Source organism: Symsagittifera roscoffensis, chromosome 6, assembly GCF_963678635.1.
Source record: "Symsagittifera roscoffensis chromosome 6, txSymRosc1.1, whole genome shotgun sequence".
Classification (NCBI taxonomy): domain Eukaryota; kingdom Metazoa; phylum Xenacoelomorpha; order Acoela; family Convolutidae; genus Symsagittifera; species Symsagittifera roscoffensis.
In genome coordinates this window covers 36,211,499-36,227,485 of record NC_087067.1, presented here as the reverse complement: position 1 = coordinate 36,227,485, position 15,987 = coordinate 36,211,499, and the positions used below count along the sequence as shown (strand labels likewise).

Below are 15,987 nucleotides of genomic sequence, written 5' to 3'. Positions count from 1 at the left end.
ACACTGAGCATTTAATAAAACCAGACTAGTCGGTATCACAGACACGATGTTCCGACCTTAGTTGATATTGAACTTAAACTGAAAGTTCAACTAAATTTTTGACTTTTTCCCAGTTTTTGGATTCCCCAAAAGAGGGAGGCTTGTGATGAAGTAATAAAATATAGGTTTAAAAAAGTTTGAAAAATACTTAAGTTATTATAATTTTATCTCTACTCCGCATAAGGTTCTATTTAATGTTCTAAAGCAAAATTATGTAAGCAATTTTCCCTGAACATGGTGAAAATGTCTTCGGAATTTTTCATTGTTATCTTTATAACCAGTGGAAGGGCTTCAAAATAGTATATCAAACAAATTGAACTTTGTTAAGCCTTGCATTATTATCCATGACCTCTTAGCGCTTATACTTTAATACTGTTAGTGAATTCCTGCTCTTATATGCTTTGTTATAAATATTATTAATTGTCTAGTGATTATCGAAAGTTTATTTTCATGTTTTCTGTCTAACACAGCTGCAGTGACCTAAACTGTAGATTTATATCGCTGTCACTCTGAAGAAAAATTATGAATTTGTTTCTAATCTAATTGGCTACTTTCAGAGAAATTGCCCATGTGTTGGCAGTCCTCGTTTTGTTCAATCAACATTGGTTTGAGACAGTGGCCGAAAATGCCAGTTAAAATTGTATTTGCTTGATAAAACTGTATTTTGACGCTGAAACCTCCTGTAAGCATATCCTTCAAATTTTTAATAAAAGAAAATTTATTGTGCGTATTCGAGAGTAATAGCTCAAAATTTAAGCAATAACTACAAAGCAAGACTGCTCGTATCAAGGCTAAACCCTGAATGGTCTCTAGTCTACGAATTGGTTTTAATTTAAATAATTGGTACGTTAAGAATTTAAAAAAAAAAAAATTTTACGCTTGCAATCAGAATCATTGAATTAATTTGTCAGAATCATTGAGTTATTTCGGAATTGCTGTTTTTTAAGTTCATGATCCAAGCCTTATTCCCCACACTTGGACTAGCTAGCTGTAACGTCTGTGCCTTGATCAACCTAGGTCCTGAGCTCGAATCCGGCCAGAACCTTTCTTTTTGCAAATTTCTTGGAACAAACTTTGTCGGCCTATTGCGACTCCTCTTATTCTTGACGGCTTGGTTGCCATATTGCGTTTTTTTGTGATTTAAACAATTTTTACTTTATTTGAAAGTCATTTTGATTTATTTATGTAGTTAGTGAATTTACCTGCCCTGATTTTGTACAATTTCCCTTTTGCTTTGTGTTCACATAAAACAAATATTCAACTTAAGTGGTTTCTTTTATTTTATATTGGCTTTCTCACCTAATATTGCGTTGTTTAGATTTTTATCCTTTCGTGTTTCCTTTTTTCTTAGCTACCATTGTTTTTCGTTCAACTGTCGTCTACCCATGTGTTGTGTGTTGTCGCTTAGCTGCCACTCAAAATATTGATTATTCTGAATGCTCATTCAACGCTGGCAATTCTGTTTTTCGACATGTTTTTTGCAAATTCAATATTTTTGAGGCACACCTAAAAAAATTTTGTAGATGCATTTTTTTGGCATTTTTTAAAATGCTTTTGTCGACTGATTGGCTTCCGCTTCCTTTTCTGTCCTCTAGCTTTTAATGCTATAATTGTGTGTTATCTCTGTGTTAACAATTTTTTCCGTGCACGCTATGAAAAGTACAAAGTATTGTTTTTAGCGTCTAGGTACGTATTGATAAGACCAAGTAGCTTGCCTCAACTCATTTTGGAATGGTTTCTGAGCCAGATCAAATCGGCACTTAGGCATTAATAGCACGAAATATATAATTATCCCAAATTGGAATTTTGCAAACCCCCGAACTTGATAGCTGGTGAAATAGTTTTTAAATTTGAGCTCAAGGCCTCGTTATTTTTTTGGTTGTTATGAAAATTTGTCCAAAGTTGTCCATTAAAAATTTGAATTTGTTAACAGAAAAAAAAACCGTCGAAAACCGTCTTTGTTATTTTCCTCAATTTTTCTTTCCGCCCACGATTGTGATGTGAACATCAAAAGCGCGATAAAGAGGTAGAGGGTTGTTGTCACATCCCTAAATTCCATTTATGGGTGTGATTCATTAAATGACCCAACCAAATTACTTCAAGGCCCTATTTGGTATTTACGATCACGAACTATATTTTCTGTGAGACAACAAGAAGATGTGAACGAGGGGACAAGCAAACATCATTACGAAGAAACAGGAAGTGAACATTTGAACTCAATTAATAAACTCCGAAAAAGGCTTGGCGATGAAAAACAGAGTGGCCAACCTTGCTAATAACTTTGTTAAATAAATTAGATGAGTGTAAATAATAACATATACTCTTGGTTTATAAACTTTGTAAAATCACTCGAGAGATATCCGCGAGTGACCAGCTTGACTCGAAATTTAAAGCTCTGCCTTAACTTCTTTCTCTGTCTTTTGAGCTTTCAAGAGGAATACCGCCCTGCGAACTGAACAACATCCGATATATCTCTCGGGCATAGAATTTTCCTCGTCATTTGGAAAGTGACAAAATAACAAACTCAGTAATACTCAGAGAAACCTTCAGAGACCTCACATCAATAAATTGAGACACGACTTGGTAATAGAAAGAACAGGCAACTCAGAAGACAGTGGAAAAAAAAACAAGAAGCAGACGGCCACTAATTTCAAAAGCTGACAAACTACGAACTGGTCTAGTTGAAGAAGTCTTCCATCTCCCGAGCTCAAAACACTTGAAGGAAATCAATTCAAGATGCGCATCTCCAATTACACTCTCTTCACGCTCACAACAGTTGGTCTAGCACTCCTTGCACTCGGTACATTCTCAGCTCACTGGAATTCTGAAAACTACTCAGGAGAACAATCGGAGACAGTTCTAGAAAACGGGATAATCATCATTTACGAATCGAAAATTCTATTAGCAGAAAAATTCATTCCAATTGAATTTCTAGTCCCTTTCCCAAAATTTGAACTAAATATCCGAGATGAACTTGACGACTTCTGGAAAAAAACTAGCTGAAATGTGGAGGCAACCCAGCTTATTTTGGCATTTGGACTTTTCGTCCAATTTCACTAAAAACTATTCAACCTTTGATGTCGACTGGCTACTTCACCAAGTGAAAAACGAGGTTTCTTTAGCAAAACAGAAAGTTACGTCCCTGCGCAAATATACAGCCTCATTTCTCCATTAACAACAACAAACATCCAATCTGAGGCAAAAACGAGCACCCGCCTTAGCGATTGCAGCCCTAGCATCAGTTGGACTTTTTGGAGGTGGAATTCTACTAGGAAAAACAGCAGATTGTGGACTACGAGGAATTTTTTGATCCTGCAATGATAAGTCTAAAGAAAATGCTGAAAACATTGTCAGACTCTCTGACTTCGCCAGCCAAATAGCTGAAAATGTCTATACGTTTGCAGAAAATCTAGATGAAAAATTTTTCGTGGTAACGAGTGAGTTAAGTTCGACAAAACAGGCACAAGACGAAGTGATACAAATCCAAAATCGAAACTGGGAAGTTATTCGCGAGCACTTTGAAGTTTTTAAGCAAAACTTTCACATTCTACGGGACTTTGATCAACTTTTGTTCACAAGACAGTAGATTAACTTCAATTATGATACGGTCTCCTCGCTGCTTGCGATTACTTTTGCAAATGTGAAATCGTACCGATCAGCTCTCTACTCCTATCGCATCAACATGCTTAACTCGATTCCGTCTTTGCTGAATAAATTTCTGCCAATGTCGCTAGTCCCACGAGACTCATTGATTAAAATTCTAGAAGACGTTTCAAAAATGCAAAGCCATGCCCGTGATCAACTTTCACTAGCCATTCCGATGGACGAAATTCTATCCTACTATGAAGCCCAGCATCTTACCGACGTGGTCACTATCAAAGAAGGCTTGCTAATGAAGATTGCCATTCCACTAGCATCACGGCAAACTTCATTTACGGTCTTCCACGCAATTCCAGTCCCGATGCCACAGTATGAGAAGGATAAAGCCATTATGTGGAAAACTTCTGTGAGACAACAAGAAGATGTGAACGAGGGGACAACCAAACATCATTACGAAGAAACAGGAAGTGAACATTTGAACTCAATTAATAAACTCCGAAAAAGGCTTGGCGATGAAAAACAGAGTGGCCAACCTTGCTAATAACTTTGTTAAATAAATTAGTTGAGTGTAAATAATAACATATACTCTTGGTTTATAAACTTTGTAAAATCACTCGAGAGATATCCGCGAGAGTGACCAGCTTGACTCGAAATTTAAAGCTCTGCCTTAACTTCTTTCTCTGTCTTTTGAGCTTTCAAGAGGAATACCGCCCTGCGAACTGAACGACATCCGATATATCTCTCGGGCATAGAACTTTCCTCGTCATTTGGAAAGTGACAAAATAACAAACTCAGTAATACTCAGAGAAACCTTCAGAGACCTCACATCAATAAATTGAGACACGACTTGGTAATAGAAAGAACAGGCAACTCAGAAGACAGTGAAAAAAAATCAAGAAGCAGACGGCCACGAATTTCAAAAGCTGACAAACTACGAACTGACTGGCTGGTCTAGTTGAAGAAATCTTCCATCTCCCGAGCTCAAAACACTTGAAGGAAATCAATTCAAGATGCGCATCTCCAATCACACTCTCTTCACGCTCACAACAGTTGGTCTAGCAGTCCTTGCACTCGGTACATTCTCAGCTCACTGGAATTCTGAAAACTACTCAGGAGAACAATCGGAGACAGTTCTAGAAAACGGGATAATCATCATTTACGAATCGAAAATTCTATTAGCAGAAAAATTCTTTCCAATTGAATTTCTAGTCCCTTTCCCAAAATTTGAACTAAATATCCGAGATGAACTTGACGACTTCTTGAAAAAAAACTAGCTGAAATGTGGAGGCAACCCAGCTTATTTTGGCATTTGGACTTTTCGTCCAATTTCACTAAAAACTATTCAACCTTTGATGTCGACTGGCTACTTCACCAAGTGAAAAACGAGGTTTCTTTAGCAAAACAGAAAGTTACGTCCCTGCGCAAATATACAGCCTCATTTCTTCATGAACAACAACAAACATCCAATCTGAGGCAAAAACGAGCACCCGCCTTAGCGATTGCAGCCCTAGCATCAGTTGGACTTTTTGAAGGTGGAATTCTACTAGGAAAAACAGCAGATTGTGGACTACGAGGAATTTTTTGATCCTGCAATGATAAGTCTAAAGAAAATGCTGAAAACATTGTCAGACTCTCTGACTTCGCCAGCCAAATAGCTGAAAATGTCTATACGTTTGCAGAAAATCTAGATAAAAAATTCTTCGTGGTACCGAGTGAGTTAAGTTCGACAAAACAGGCACAAGACGAAATGATACAAACCCAAAATCGAAACTGGGAAGTTATTCGAGAGCACTTTGAAGTTTTTAAGCAAAACCTTCACATTCTACGGGACTTTGATCAACTTTTATTCACAAGACAGTAGATTAACTTCAATTATGATACGGTCTCCTCGCTGCTTGCGATTACTTTTGCAAATGTGAAATCGTACCGATCAGCTCTCTACTCCTATCGCATCAACATGCTTAACTCGATTCCGTCTTTGCTGAGTAAATTTCTGCCAATGTCGCTAGTCCCACGAGACTCATTGATTAAAATTCTAGAAGACGTTTCCAAAATGCAAAGCCATGCCCGTGATCAACTTTCACTAGCCATTCCGATGGACGAAATTCTATCCTAATATGAAGCCCAGCATCTTACCGACGTGGTCACTATCAAAGAAGGCTTGCTAATAAAGATTGCCATTCCACTAGCATCACGGCAATCTTCATTTACGGTCTTCCACGCAATTCCAGTCCCGATGCCACAGTATGAGAAGGATAAAGCCATTATGTGGAAAACGGAAGCTCCCTACTCGGCAATATCGGAGGACAATATAGAAACTGCAGTGTTAACAGAGTACAACCTGAAACACTGCCTTGGATCTTCACGATATCAGATTTGCCACGAAATGATCCCTACTGAGACAGGACACGGATCATGCCTGTCAACTCTTTTCTTCAAAGGGAATCTGGACAAACTGAAAGTATGCGACACCGAACAGATCCAGTTACCATCCACTGAAAAGGCTGAAAATCTAGGATTTGGGGTATGGTTGATCACATCAGCAACATCTGCATACACCCTCTTCGAGTCTGGTATAGAATCAACAACCGCCAGCGGAATAGAGAAATTCCCGGGATGCCATACATTGTAACACTGGAATGTGGAAAACAGTTAATAGGGCTTAATATAAAAATTCGATCTGATTTAGCAACATGCGAACAGCTCCTAGCAACCAAGATCAACGTCCAATTGCCGGACCCGATCTCAAACTTGCTAAGCGAATTGCCAGAATTGGAGGACATGCCATGTTACGACTCAAAAACGGAAGCGGGAATCGAATTATTCATGGAAGTAAAGAAGAAGCTACTCGAAATCGAGAACAGATGAAAAAAATAGCAGAGCCGCTAGCGCTGAACATGAGAAAACTATGAACTTCGTTAGCAAGAGTATTTGATGATCGACTGACATTGAAAAATTCATTTATAATGAGTATAATTTCCTTCATAGGCTCGATGGTTCTCCGTGCACTTTTCATGTGGATCTACCACAAATGTAAAAAGGAGAGAAGTGACCCCACGCTACTCTTGACACCTCCACTAACACAAGAATCAAATGCCGACTCCAGTGAACCCACAGCTCCATTTCAAGAAGCACTGAATGACGTGATTGATCACGCGAACAGAATAAAGTTAGAGATGACAATGGAACTCAATAACGTGAGAGCTCACGCTTTCACCTCGCAAACATCATACATCAACAGAGATGTTTCTAAGTCACAACCAGGACTTCATTCAATGAATGCAAACATAGTACCACTGAAAGAACACTAGGACGTATATTACACCTTAAGTAAAACACCTTTCAGTAACCTTAAAAGTACCACTTTACAGAATTGCATCACTTTAAAGAAATTTATTACCACAACTTTTAACACATTCTTTATAAAATGTATTTATCCATGTGCCGTATATTTGTAAACCTATCTTATCTGACCAACGGACTGTGTGTGGAACAAGAGAACATCATCAAAAGTGTACCCATGTATTTTCTACAAAAAGCAGAGCGCACAAAATTTCAGAACCCATAGCAATTTTTTCAAGGATGGTAGTGTCACATCCCTAAAATCCAGTTATGGGTGTGAATCATTATTTGACCCAACCAAATTACTTCAAGGCCCTATTTGGTATTTACGACCACGAACTATATTTTCTGTGAGACAACAAGAAGATGTGAACGAGGGGACAAGCAAACATCATTACGAAGAAACAGGAAGTGAACATTTGAACTCAATTAATAAACTCCGAAAAAGGCTTGGCGATGAAAAACAGAGTGGCCAACCTTGCTAATAACTTTGTTAAATAAATTAGATGAGTGTAAATAATAACATATACTCTTGGTTTATAAACTTTGTAAAATCACTCGAGAGATATCCGCGAGAGTGACCAGCTTGACTCGAAATTTAAAGCTCTGCCTAGACTTCTTTCTCTGCTCTTTGAGCTTTCAAGAGGAATACCGCCCTGCGAACTGAACGACATCCGATATATCTCTCGGGCATAGAATTTTCCTCGTCATTTGGAAAGTGACTAAATAACAAACTAAGTAATACTCAAAGAAATCTTCAGGGACCACACATCAATAAATTGAGATACGACAGTTGTAACATAATTATCGACCGAAATCATTACAAGCATACCGAAACGTTTTTCAAAATAGGCAAAAATTTTTTTTGATTAATTTTAACAAAACTGCGTGTATTGAAAAGTTTACATTTGCTTTTGATTTGGAAAATGTATTGAAAGAATTGTTTTTGTGTCAAATGATTTGATAATTTTTGCTATTTTTCCAGCAACTGCGTAATTTTGGTTGTTTCTGAATTTGAAATAAAAACTGATTTAAATTCGAGCCTTTTTTTTCAAAAAGGTTTTCTTGTAGTAGTCGGAACAAAAAATAACAAGACTCCTCGTATCAGGGCGAAGCCCTGAATGTTCCGACTGCTTTTTAAGGTTTATGGAGCAGTAATATAATTAAAAATTTAATGAAATAAAACAAAATGAAAAAAAAATTTTCAAAAATTTGAATTTTTTTTAAATAAAAATCATCACCCCACACGCCATGTAAAGTACAAAAGAATAGATTTCGCTCCTTGTAACAAATCAATTATGGCAAATAAGCTTCTTTCAACCAATTTGGAACAACTTCTAAGACGGATTAACTCTCCTCTTACGCGTTAATAGCGCGAAATATATGCGTTAATTGTCCCAAATTGGTCAAAATGGCAATCTTTAAACCCTCATAACTTTACGAAAAATGATCACAGGTGAAATAGCTTTTCAAATATTAGCTCAGGAAAACAATACCTTTTGAATGATAAAAAAAATTCCGTCAAAAATGGCTAGTTAAAAAGTCGAAATTTGTCTGAAGAAAAAAAAACCCACCCCGAGCACAAATATTCCGTTACTTTCGTTTCGAAAGTCGGAACAATAACCCGCACTCTTTCTAACTGAAACGAAATTTCAGAAGTATTTTTGTTGCTCCGAGGTTCGGAGATAACAACGGAATACGTAAGCTCGGATTGGTTTTTTCATTGCTCACCAATAAATAAAAAGCTAACTTTTTTGTATTGAATGAAGTTTAAACTAATCTGCAACAGTTGTATTTCAGTGAATTACTCGGTAATGAAAATTTACTAAACTGTGCAGGGTCTGGCTAATCTATTTTCGCTTTCTTTTCAGATTGCTTGTCTTGTTCATACGCAGTGATTGAATCCGCGTTTAAAAATAATCCAAGCTGCATCCTTAGCTAATTAATTATTTATCGATCAATTTTTTGATTGGCTGAACTAATTAGTTACTAGACTGTTCAGTTACTTACGATTACAAAGAGTTAAATCCCGTCTCGAATCTAGACGTTTTTTAAGAGGAAAAAATTACTTTTCAATTCGTTTTTTTTTTCATAAACTATTTCACGAAAAATAAAAGGTCATTGAGAGCTTTCAGGGTTTCACCATGAGTGTTGCTGTTTCTAATCCCTTTTAAAATCATTTTCTGGCTCAAGCTTTTTTAAAGCGCCATGATTTCGAAAAATTGTTACATCCAGATTTACTACCAAGTTTTCGATCTATTTTGTTTAGTCTAATGCTCAGTTTTATCGAATAAACAGTTAATGAAACATCGTATCGCAAATTACTTTATATAATAGCCGGCTTAGTTTTTTATGAATAAATTTAAAGTGTTGTTTTTGAAGATTGGCATAAAGCAATGAAACCATTTAATTGAAACATACTTGTGATGTCCATAAACTAAAAGTTTTGGCACGCTTTTCATATGCTTTTTAGCCTAGCGGGTCTTTTAACTTTCTGACACTAAGATGATAATCTCATCCAAGTGTCTGGGCCGTGAAATGGGTAAAGAGGCCATTGTTAATGGTTTGAAGATTACACGCCATTTTTTCTGTATTCATTTTTCTGATTTTCTGAAGCAGTCAACTAGCAGATAATTATTTGGACCGAAAATTCAATATCGCACAAGTTTGATTTATTTTGAAACAATTTTGATTGATAAATCACAAGATTGGTCAATTTATTTTGATATAATTGTGTGTAAAAGATAATTTGGTTTGCTCTGCAATTAAGTATTTCCATGACACATGATTGTATTAAATATGACATTTCAAATATCTTTTGAAAATATTTCCAATTGCAATTTTTGATATTCCAAATTTATCTTCTTTTATTTACCTTCTATATTTCTTAGAAGAATCTAAGATCGAGTACCCTTCAAATAGATTTATGAGGCTTGTTATTTCTATTTCTGCCATAGGTTCTTAGTTAACGATTAGGTGAGAACGGTAGTGGTTTGGGTTTTCTTCCGGCCAGCAACTATAAAAAATATTGTAAACAACGTCACAGTTTGTTTAGCCCATTTCAGGAGAGTGTCTCTTTGAAGACGCCTCCAAAGAGCCCGCCTGTGTAGTAAAGAGACTGAACTTACTTAGGTCGAATGTTCAGTTCGGCGCTTCTGAAGGTTGATTGCTTCTTCTATGTTGCTGGCATGTTTTTAGTTGAACACAGTCGCTTTGTCACAATTCATGCAAAGCTGGATCAATTTTAGGGCTATAATAACCCTGATCTCAGACTGTGAAAATCCTAAATTGTCTGTGTAATTTGCTCTGCAGCACTTACATGGAATTGGTCGGAAGAAATTATATTAAGCGTTATATGGATCAAAATGAGACGCATATCGTAATTTTGAGACTGAGATTTGTAGTCAGATTCTTGTGCCGAAATTTAAGAATTTGGTTCAAATTGAGTTTTTTGTCATCGAAATTACAACAAAAAATGGAATTTTTTTGGCTTACTTGATAGTTAAGTAGGGTTCAATTAATAAGTAGTTTGGTTATTAAACGCAAAGGAAAGGTATTCAATATTTCAATTAACATCTAGGTTTCCAGAAGCAAGTTCGGTCCTTCCATCCATAGCATAATTAGTTTTTCGTCGAGAAAAATTGCGTGACGGTAACTTTTTCCTTTTCTCGTTAAATTTACTTAGACTCGTTGATGCAAGCAATATGATTGTTTTCAGGAGAGATTTCAGAACGGGACCAACGCTGGTGTTGCCGGAGGAGGAGGTGGTGGACTCCTTCAGCATCAGCAGATCAACCAACTGGCAGCCCCCCAGAACAGCGGACACAGTCCCCTCTTCACCTTCCAGTCCCCCCTCAACATCCAGGTAAATGCCATGCATTATATTATATAACTGTTATGTAACATTTTATAACATATGATGTAATTTGTTGCCTCAGTGTTTCCTTTGGTCTTTGGAATTGAAACGCAGCTTCTATCCGAATGAATTATTTTGACACATAATTGATGTTAAGCGTGCGAGCTAAGGCTTTGTTCCGGTCTTAAGTTTTTTTTCAATATATGTTAATTTGTATTGGAGCTTTTTCATAAGAAAAACAAGATGTCATAAGATAATGCAGAAATATTGCTTGCTTTTATTATTTCAATCAGGTTTGTGTCCTGAAAATTGTTTTTGAAATTTTTGTTTATAGGCTTTATAGGCTTAATTTTTGAGACAGAGCCAGATTTTTAAAACACATGAATTTTTATCGCTTGGTAGCAAGTTCCTTGCTTTGTGGGTTTTTTGTACAAAATCATTGAAAAATGGCCGGAACAATCTGTGATTCTTGGAACACAGACTTCAAACAATCCTGATTAGCTAGAAAGTGTCTGTCCTTTCTTGAACCAATCAATGAATGAACCTGGTGTTTTAATTAATTATTGAAGTTTGATATCAGCTGTTTTTATGACATGCTTTTTAGGCGACATTTCCCGTTGAATTTAATTATACGTGTGGCTACCTTGTGTTATCTATTCGCTGCTTTTCATATTTTGTAAACTGGAAATTGTTCTTGAAAATATTAAAACAGGGAACCCATACAAGCAATGAATCAATTTCTCATCTTAATGATCTTAATTTTAGACGAATTTTCAAATTTACAGCCCATCTGCTACTTTTTTTTTGTGAAAAAATCTTAAGTACCCTAAAATAGGCAATCCAAATTTGGCGAAGCAAAAACCCATGAAAAAGAGATCATATCAAATGTATGCAGACCAAAATATCTCTGTTTTGGTTCTAAACTCAATCTTAACCACTAGTGCGAATGAAAAAAGCTCGTTTTTATTCCAATTTTTAAACAAAAATAGCTTTGAATCAATTTTCATTTTAATTGCAAGCTAATGCGTGGGTTAGCGTTGTGTGCTTTACTGTCGTCTTATTAATCCAAAATATTAAAAAAAAACTATTTAGAATTTTTTTTATTTTACTTTGTGAATTAACATCGGAAAAATTTAATTAATGATTAAAACCTGACTAATTTGCCGTAGTTGAACCGGTCTCTGTAACACGTGTCGCTTCTTAAGCTATGCTTCACTCTTGCTTCTTTATTATTCACTCCTTTGTTATTCTTAATCAAATCAGCAGCAGCTCTGCAAGTCCTCCAACAACAATCAAACTTCGCTTCCCCCCAACATCCAAGGCATGAACAACCTGCACCTGGGTTCGTCCCAGCGGGGGTTGGCACTCGCCGGCGGATGCCTTCCGGTGGCACCCGGAAATCCCTTTCACACACCCGGTGCCTCCAACGCATCCCATTTCAATGCACAGTACTTACAGCAACTCTGCAATAACAACAATAACAACGGCAACAATTATGTGCCAAGCGTGTCTCAAAAACGAAAAGCATTTGAGGACTATTCGGCAAACCGAGCCGTCGTCCAACCGTCTCCCGCGATGTTCAACCCTCAAGTCAGGAACTCGGCGATGCTTCAAAACAATAACAACAATCACAGCGGATTTAACTTGCCAACAAACCCGGCAGCTTTGGTATGCTTCGCAGTAGCGCGACATGTTTAATAATAGCGTTGTTTTCAAATGCTTTTCTGCTTCGCTTTTTTGTTTCTTCTAAGCTGTTTTAGTTCTAAGCTGTGTTTGTTGTCATGCTTGTTTGAAATGTTGTTTGTCTTGTGTGCTTCTTGCTTCTCACAGATGCTTACATGCTTTTTGCTTGCTAACTGAATTTTTGAAGTATTAGATGTGCTTATTTTCCAAGGACACCAAGAAAGTTCTTAGTCACTTTGGTTTGGATTTGTTTTGAGAAAGCAGCTAAACTCTTTAGATTATTGGTGTTTCAATCGCACTTGCATAGGACCTGAACAATTTGCTATTCATAAACACCAAAGACACAATTAATGCTCAAGAAATCAGAGTTTTTATCTTAAGATTTCAATCATTTTTGAGGTTCAATATTAATTGAATCTTGTAAATGTCACGTGAATGAAGTATTACCAAAGTTGACTGTAGATAAGACAGCATCAACCAGTTGCAGTGCAAAAGCACAAAATAGCAATGAACGTATTAAAGAAACTTTTATAGATCGTATCATTTTTTATTTGTTTTCAGGAAAGATTATTAAAAGTTGTTCACGCTCAAATTAGATTTTTTTCTGTTCAAAAAATGTTTTTAAAAAGTTCACTTGATGAGATTGAGTTATAAAAATCAACAATAACTGCTTAATTCAAGTTAAACAAGAAAATATCCACCTTGGAGAGCTAAAGGCGACAGGGATGGTTGATATATATCAAGTGATAAATATCATGATAAATATCATGATATATATCATGATATTTTTGACAAAAAAATCCATAAATATCAGCTGTATCATGAAATCAGGTAAATTTGACATGCCTCTTGCCTAATATTCCCATCAAAAGAACCGCGGATTTTCTTTGTTCTCGTTATTCCGCAGAGTGTGAAGGATATAATCATTGGGCTTTTGTCATGCAGCCCTTCTACGGCGTCGCTTGAGCGACTATTCTCAAGTTACGGGTGGATACATAGCGAAATCCGAAATCGTCTTGGAAACGAAAAAGCTGCAAAACTGTTGTTCATATTTAAAGTTTTGAATAATGCTTGAACAACAGAACGTCCAATTCAAGTTCATTTGCAAACTACAGTTTTTAAATAGTTTTCAAGTGTTCCTATAGGCTGAGTATTTGTTCCCCAACTGTTCCCCGAGAATATCAAAAATATCAAAAATATCGTGATATATATCAAAAATATCGGATTGATATGATATTTTTAAAAATATCAGATATCACCCCATCCCTGAAAGGCGACCAGTCAGAAGAAAATATTCTGCGTTTTTCTGACAACGTGAAAATTGTTGTTCCGATAACAAAGTGGGGAGAAATTTTGTAATTGTATGTTTTTTTTTCAACTTTTAAAAAAGTCAATTTAGGTACCACCAGTCATAGTCACGTAGGTATTAATAATATTTAATACCAAAGCGCTTTCAGTCTCGATTTGATCGATATTTAAAGTTTTCTCAGTTTCAAGAAAACCGAGTGGAAAGTTTTACTTTTAAAAGCAATTAGAATTGATGATTCCTTTTTTGTGTTTGATTAATGCTAGTGAAAGCTGCAATGATTTTTTTTTCATTTCTCATTTTTGAAAAAACGTTCTTTTTTATGCTGCTTAAGCAACAACCCATACTCGCTTTAATTTATCTATTCGAAATTCTAATCAAATTTGAAAGGATTTTATATGTTAACTTTTTTGATCCGGTATGGGAACAATTTGAGGTTTTTGAAATCGCTTCAAAAGCTGGAATAGGTTTTTACATGTTTAAAGTTAAAAAATATTTTAACATGTTTAGAAAGTCCTCTAAGTGTTTTAGCTTTTTAGAGACGTCTTTCGCTTTGAATGCTATCATATTTTATCCACATTAAGTTAGGAAAGTACATTGTATGGTAAATAACAGTGCGTTAATTAGACTATACTTTTGGAATGTTTTTTTTTAGTTTTTCTTTCCAACCAACTAAGGTAAAAAAATGATAAAAACGGAACACTGTTTTGCGTTCATAGAAACTGAATTAATGGCGCATTTCAAGAAATTAAATAGACCAAAAATATATATATTTTCGTAAACTCAGCTACAGAAAACGTGTTTTAAAAAGACGCGTATAAAACACAAAGTAATTAAAAATTGATGAAGTGCCAATGAACGTAGTGAAATTACTTATGTAGGTCGTGATGATATTTTTCAGAAAGTCTTTAAGATTGTTCACGTCAAAATTGATCTTTTGTTTTACTTTTGATTGTTTTATTTTCAAATGTCACTTGCCAAAAAGAAGGCAAATTTCGCTCTCCAATCACGAAAGTGTAGTTAGCGCAAAAAACATGAACGGTTTTTAGTTTCGAAAATGGATTGATTGTAATTTTTAGGTTTACCAAATGTAAAAAAAAAACTAACTCATTGATGCAGTTTTCTCAAATTTGGCTAATTTTATCGAAAAAGGTTCAATCAATAATTGTTCCTGAAATTCAAAGAGCTTCAAGGCTATGTATTTATTTTCTTTGAGTTTCAATTATTGAAAAATTTCAAACAACAATTCAGTCATTTTTTTGGTTTCCTTGCGGTCATTGGCTTTTTCCTACTGCCTGTTGGCTATGTTATTGAGATGCATTTTGTATGCCGCATTTCGAATTTCCGTAATCGGAGCGGGCGATTGATAAGACCAGAGCAGCCGTGGTCGAGTGGGTTAGGCACATGTCTCTTATCACTAGGGTCATGCGTTCGAATCCCGCTACGCGATCACGGCTGGAGGGGTCCCAGTGTCATCCGCCTCCTCAAGGTGGGACCGGCTGCGGCTAAATGGATGACATTTCCCCCTCTCACACGGTTGGCCCTGCACTGAGCAGACCGGGGGCTAATAAAAACAATGAAATGACCAGTGCTGATTGCATCCTTGTGACTGTTCTCGTACAATGTTTAGTTTTCTGCTCCATAAACAATAACTTCACTTCGTTCAGGATAAATCTAACAATTTTCCTCTCACTAACTTTTTATAAATATGCTTCAGCTCACATAATTTGCTTTGCATATACCTAGTTCGGCCTCGGTGGCACCTAATCATTAGGGTCGAAGGATCTACAAACCCCAAATTAGGGAAAAGTTTAGCTCAACGATAATTATTCATTTCAGGCAAATTGTGTTCCGGCGGGTGGAAACGGAAACGTGTTCCCGACGTACGGCAAGATGCTTCGACTGGACTCGAACGGGATGAACGGAGCGACTAAACTGACAAGTCCGGCTGCGAACCAGGCAGCTGTTAACGTGAGCCAGATGAGTCAAGCGGCGGCGGCTGCTGCTCTTGGGGTGGGTGCTTACAGTCCTTATGGCAATTCCCAAGCGTCTCCGCAGGCCTTTTTCTACAATCCACTATATCAGGCACAACTGCTGGCAGCTTCAAATCAGACCCAGCCTTCCCTGATTCCCGTGACTAGTCCCGCATGTGAGTAAAACG

The 15,987-nt window shown here is 36.5% G+C and overlaps 1 protein-coding gene across 7 annotated transcripts in view; it reads left to right on the top strand.

Moving 5' to 3' along the window:
* LOC134848555 (muscleblind-like protein 3) overlaps positions 1–15,987 on the top strand; it is a 68,468-nt gene that overhangs the window by 50,052 nt on the left and 2,429 nt on the right. For 5 of the 7 annotated variants that reach the window (XM_063866066.1, XM_063866061.1, XM_063866065.1 and 2 more), the window contains exons 7-9: positions 10,700–10,846; positions 12,101–12,505; positions 15,666–15,975. In XM_063866066.1, coding sequence (XP_063722136.1) covers positions 10,700–10,846; positions 12,101–12,505; positions 15,666–15,975 — 862 coding nt within the window. The remainder of the gene's footprint in view (positions 1–10,699; positions 10,847–12,100; positions 12,506–15,665; positions 15,976–15,987) is intronic. The other 2 variants (XM_063866067.1, XM_063866068.1) reach the window with 2 other exon arrangements.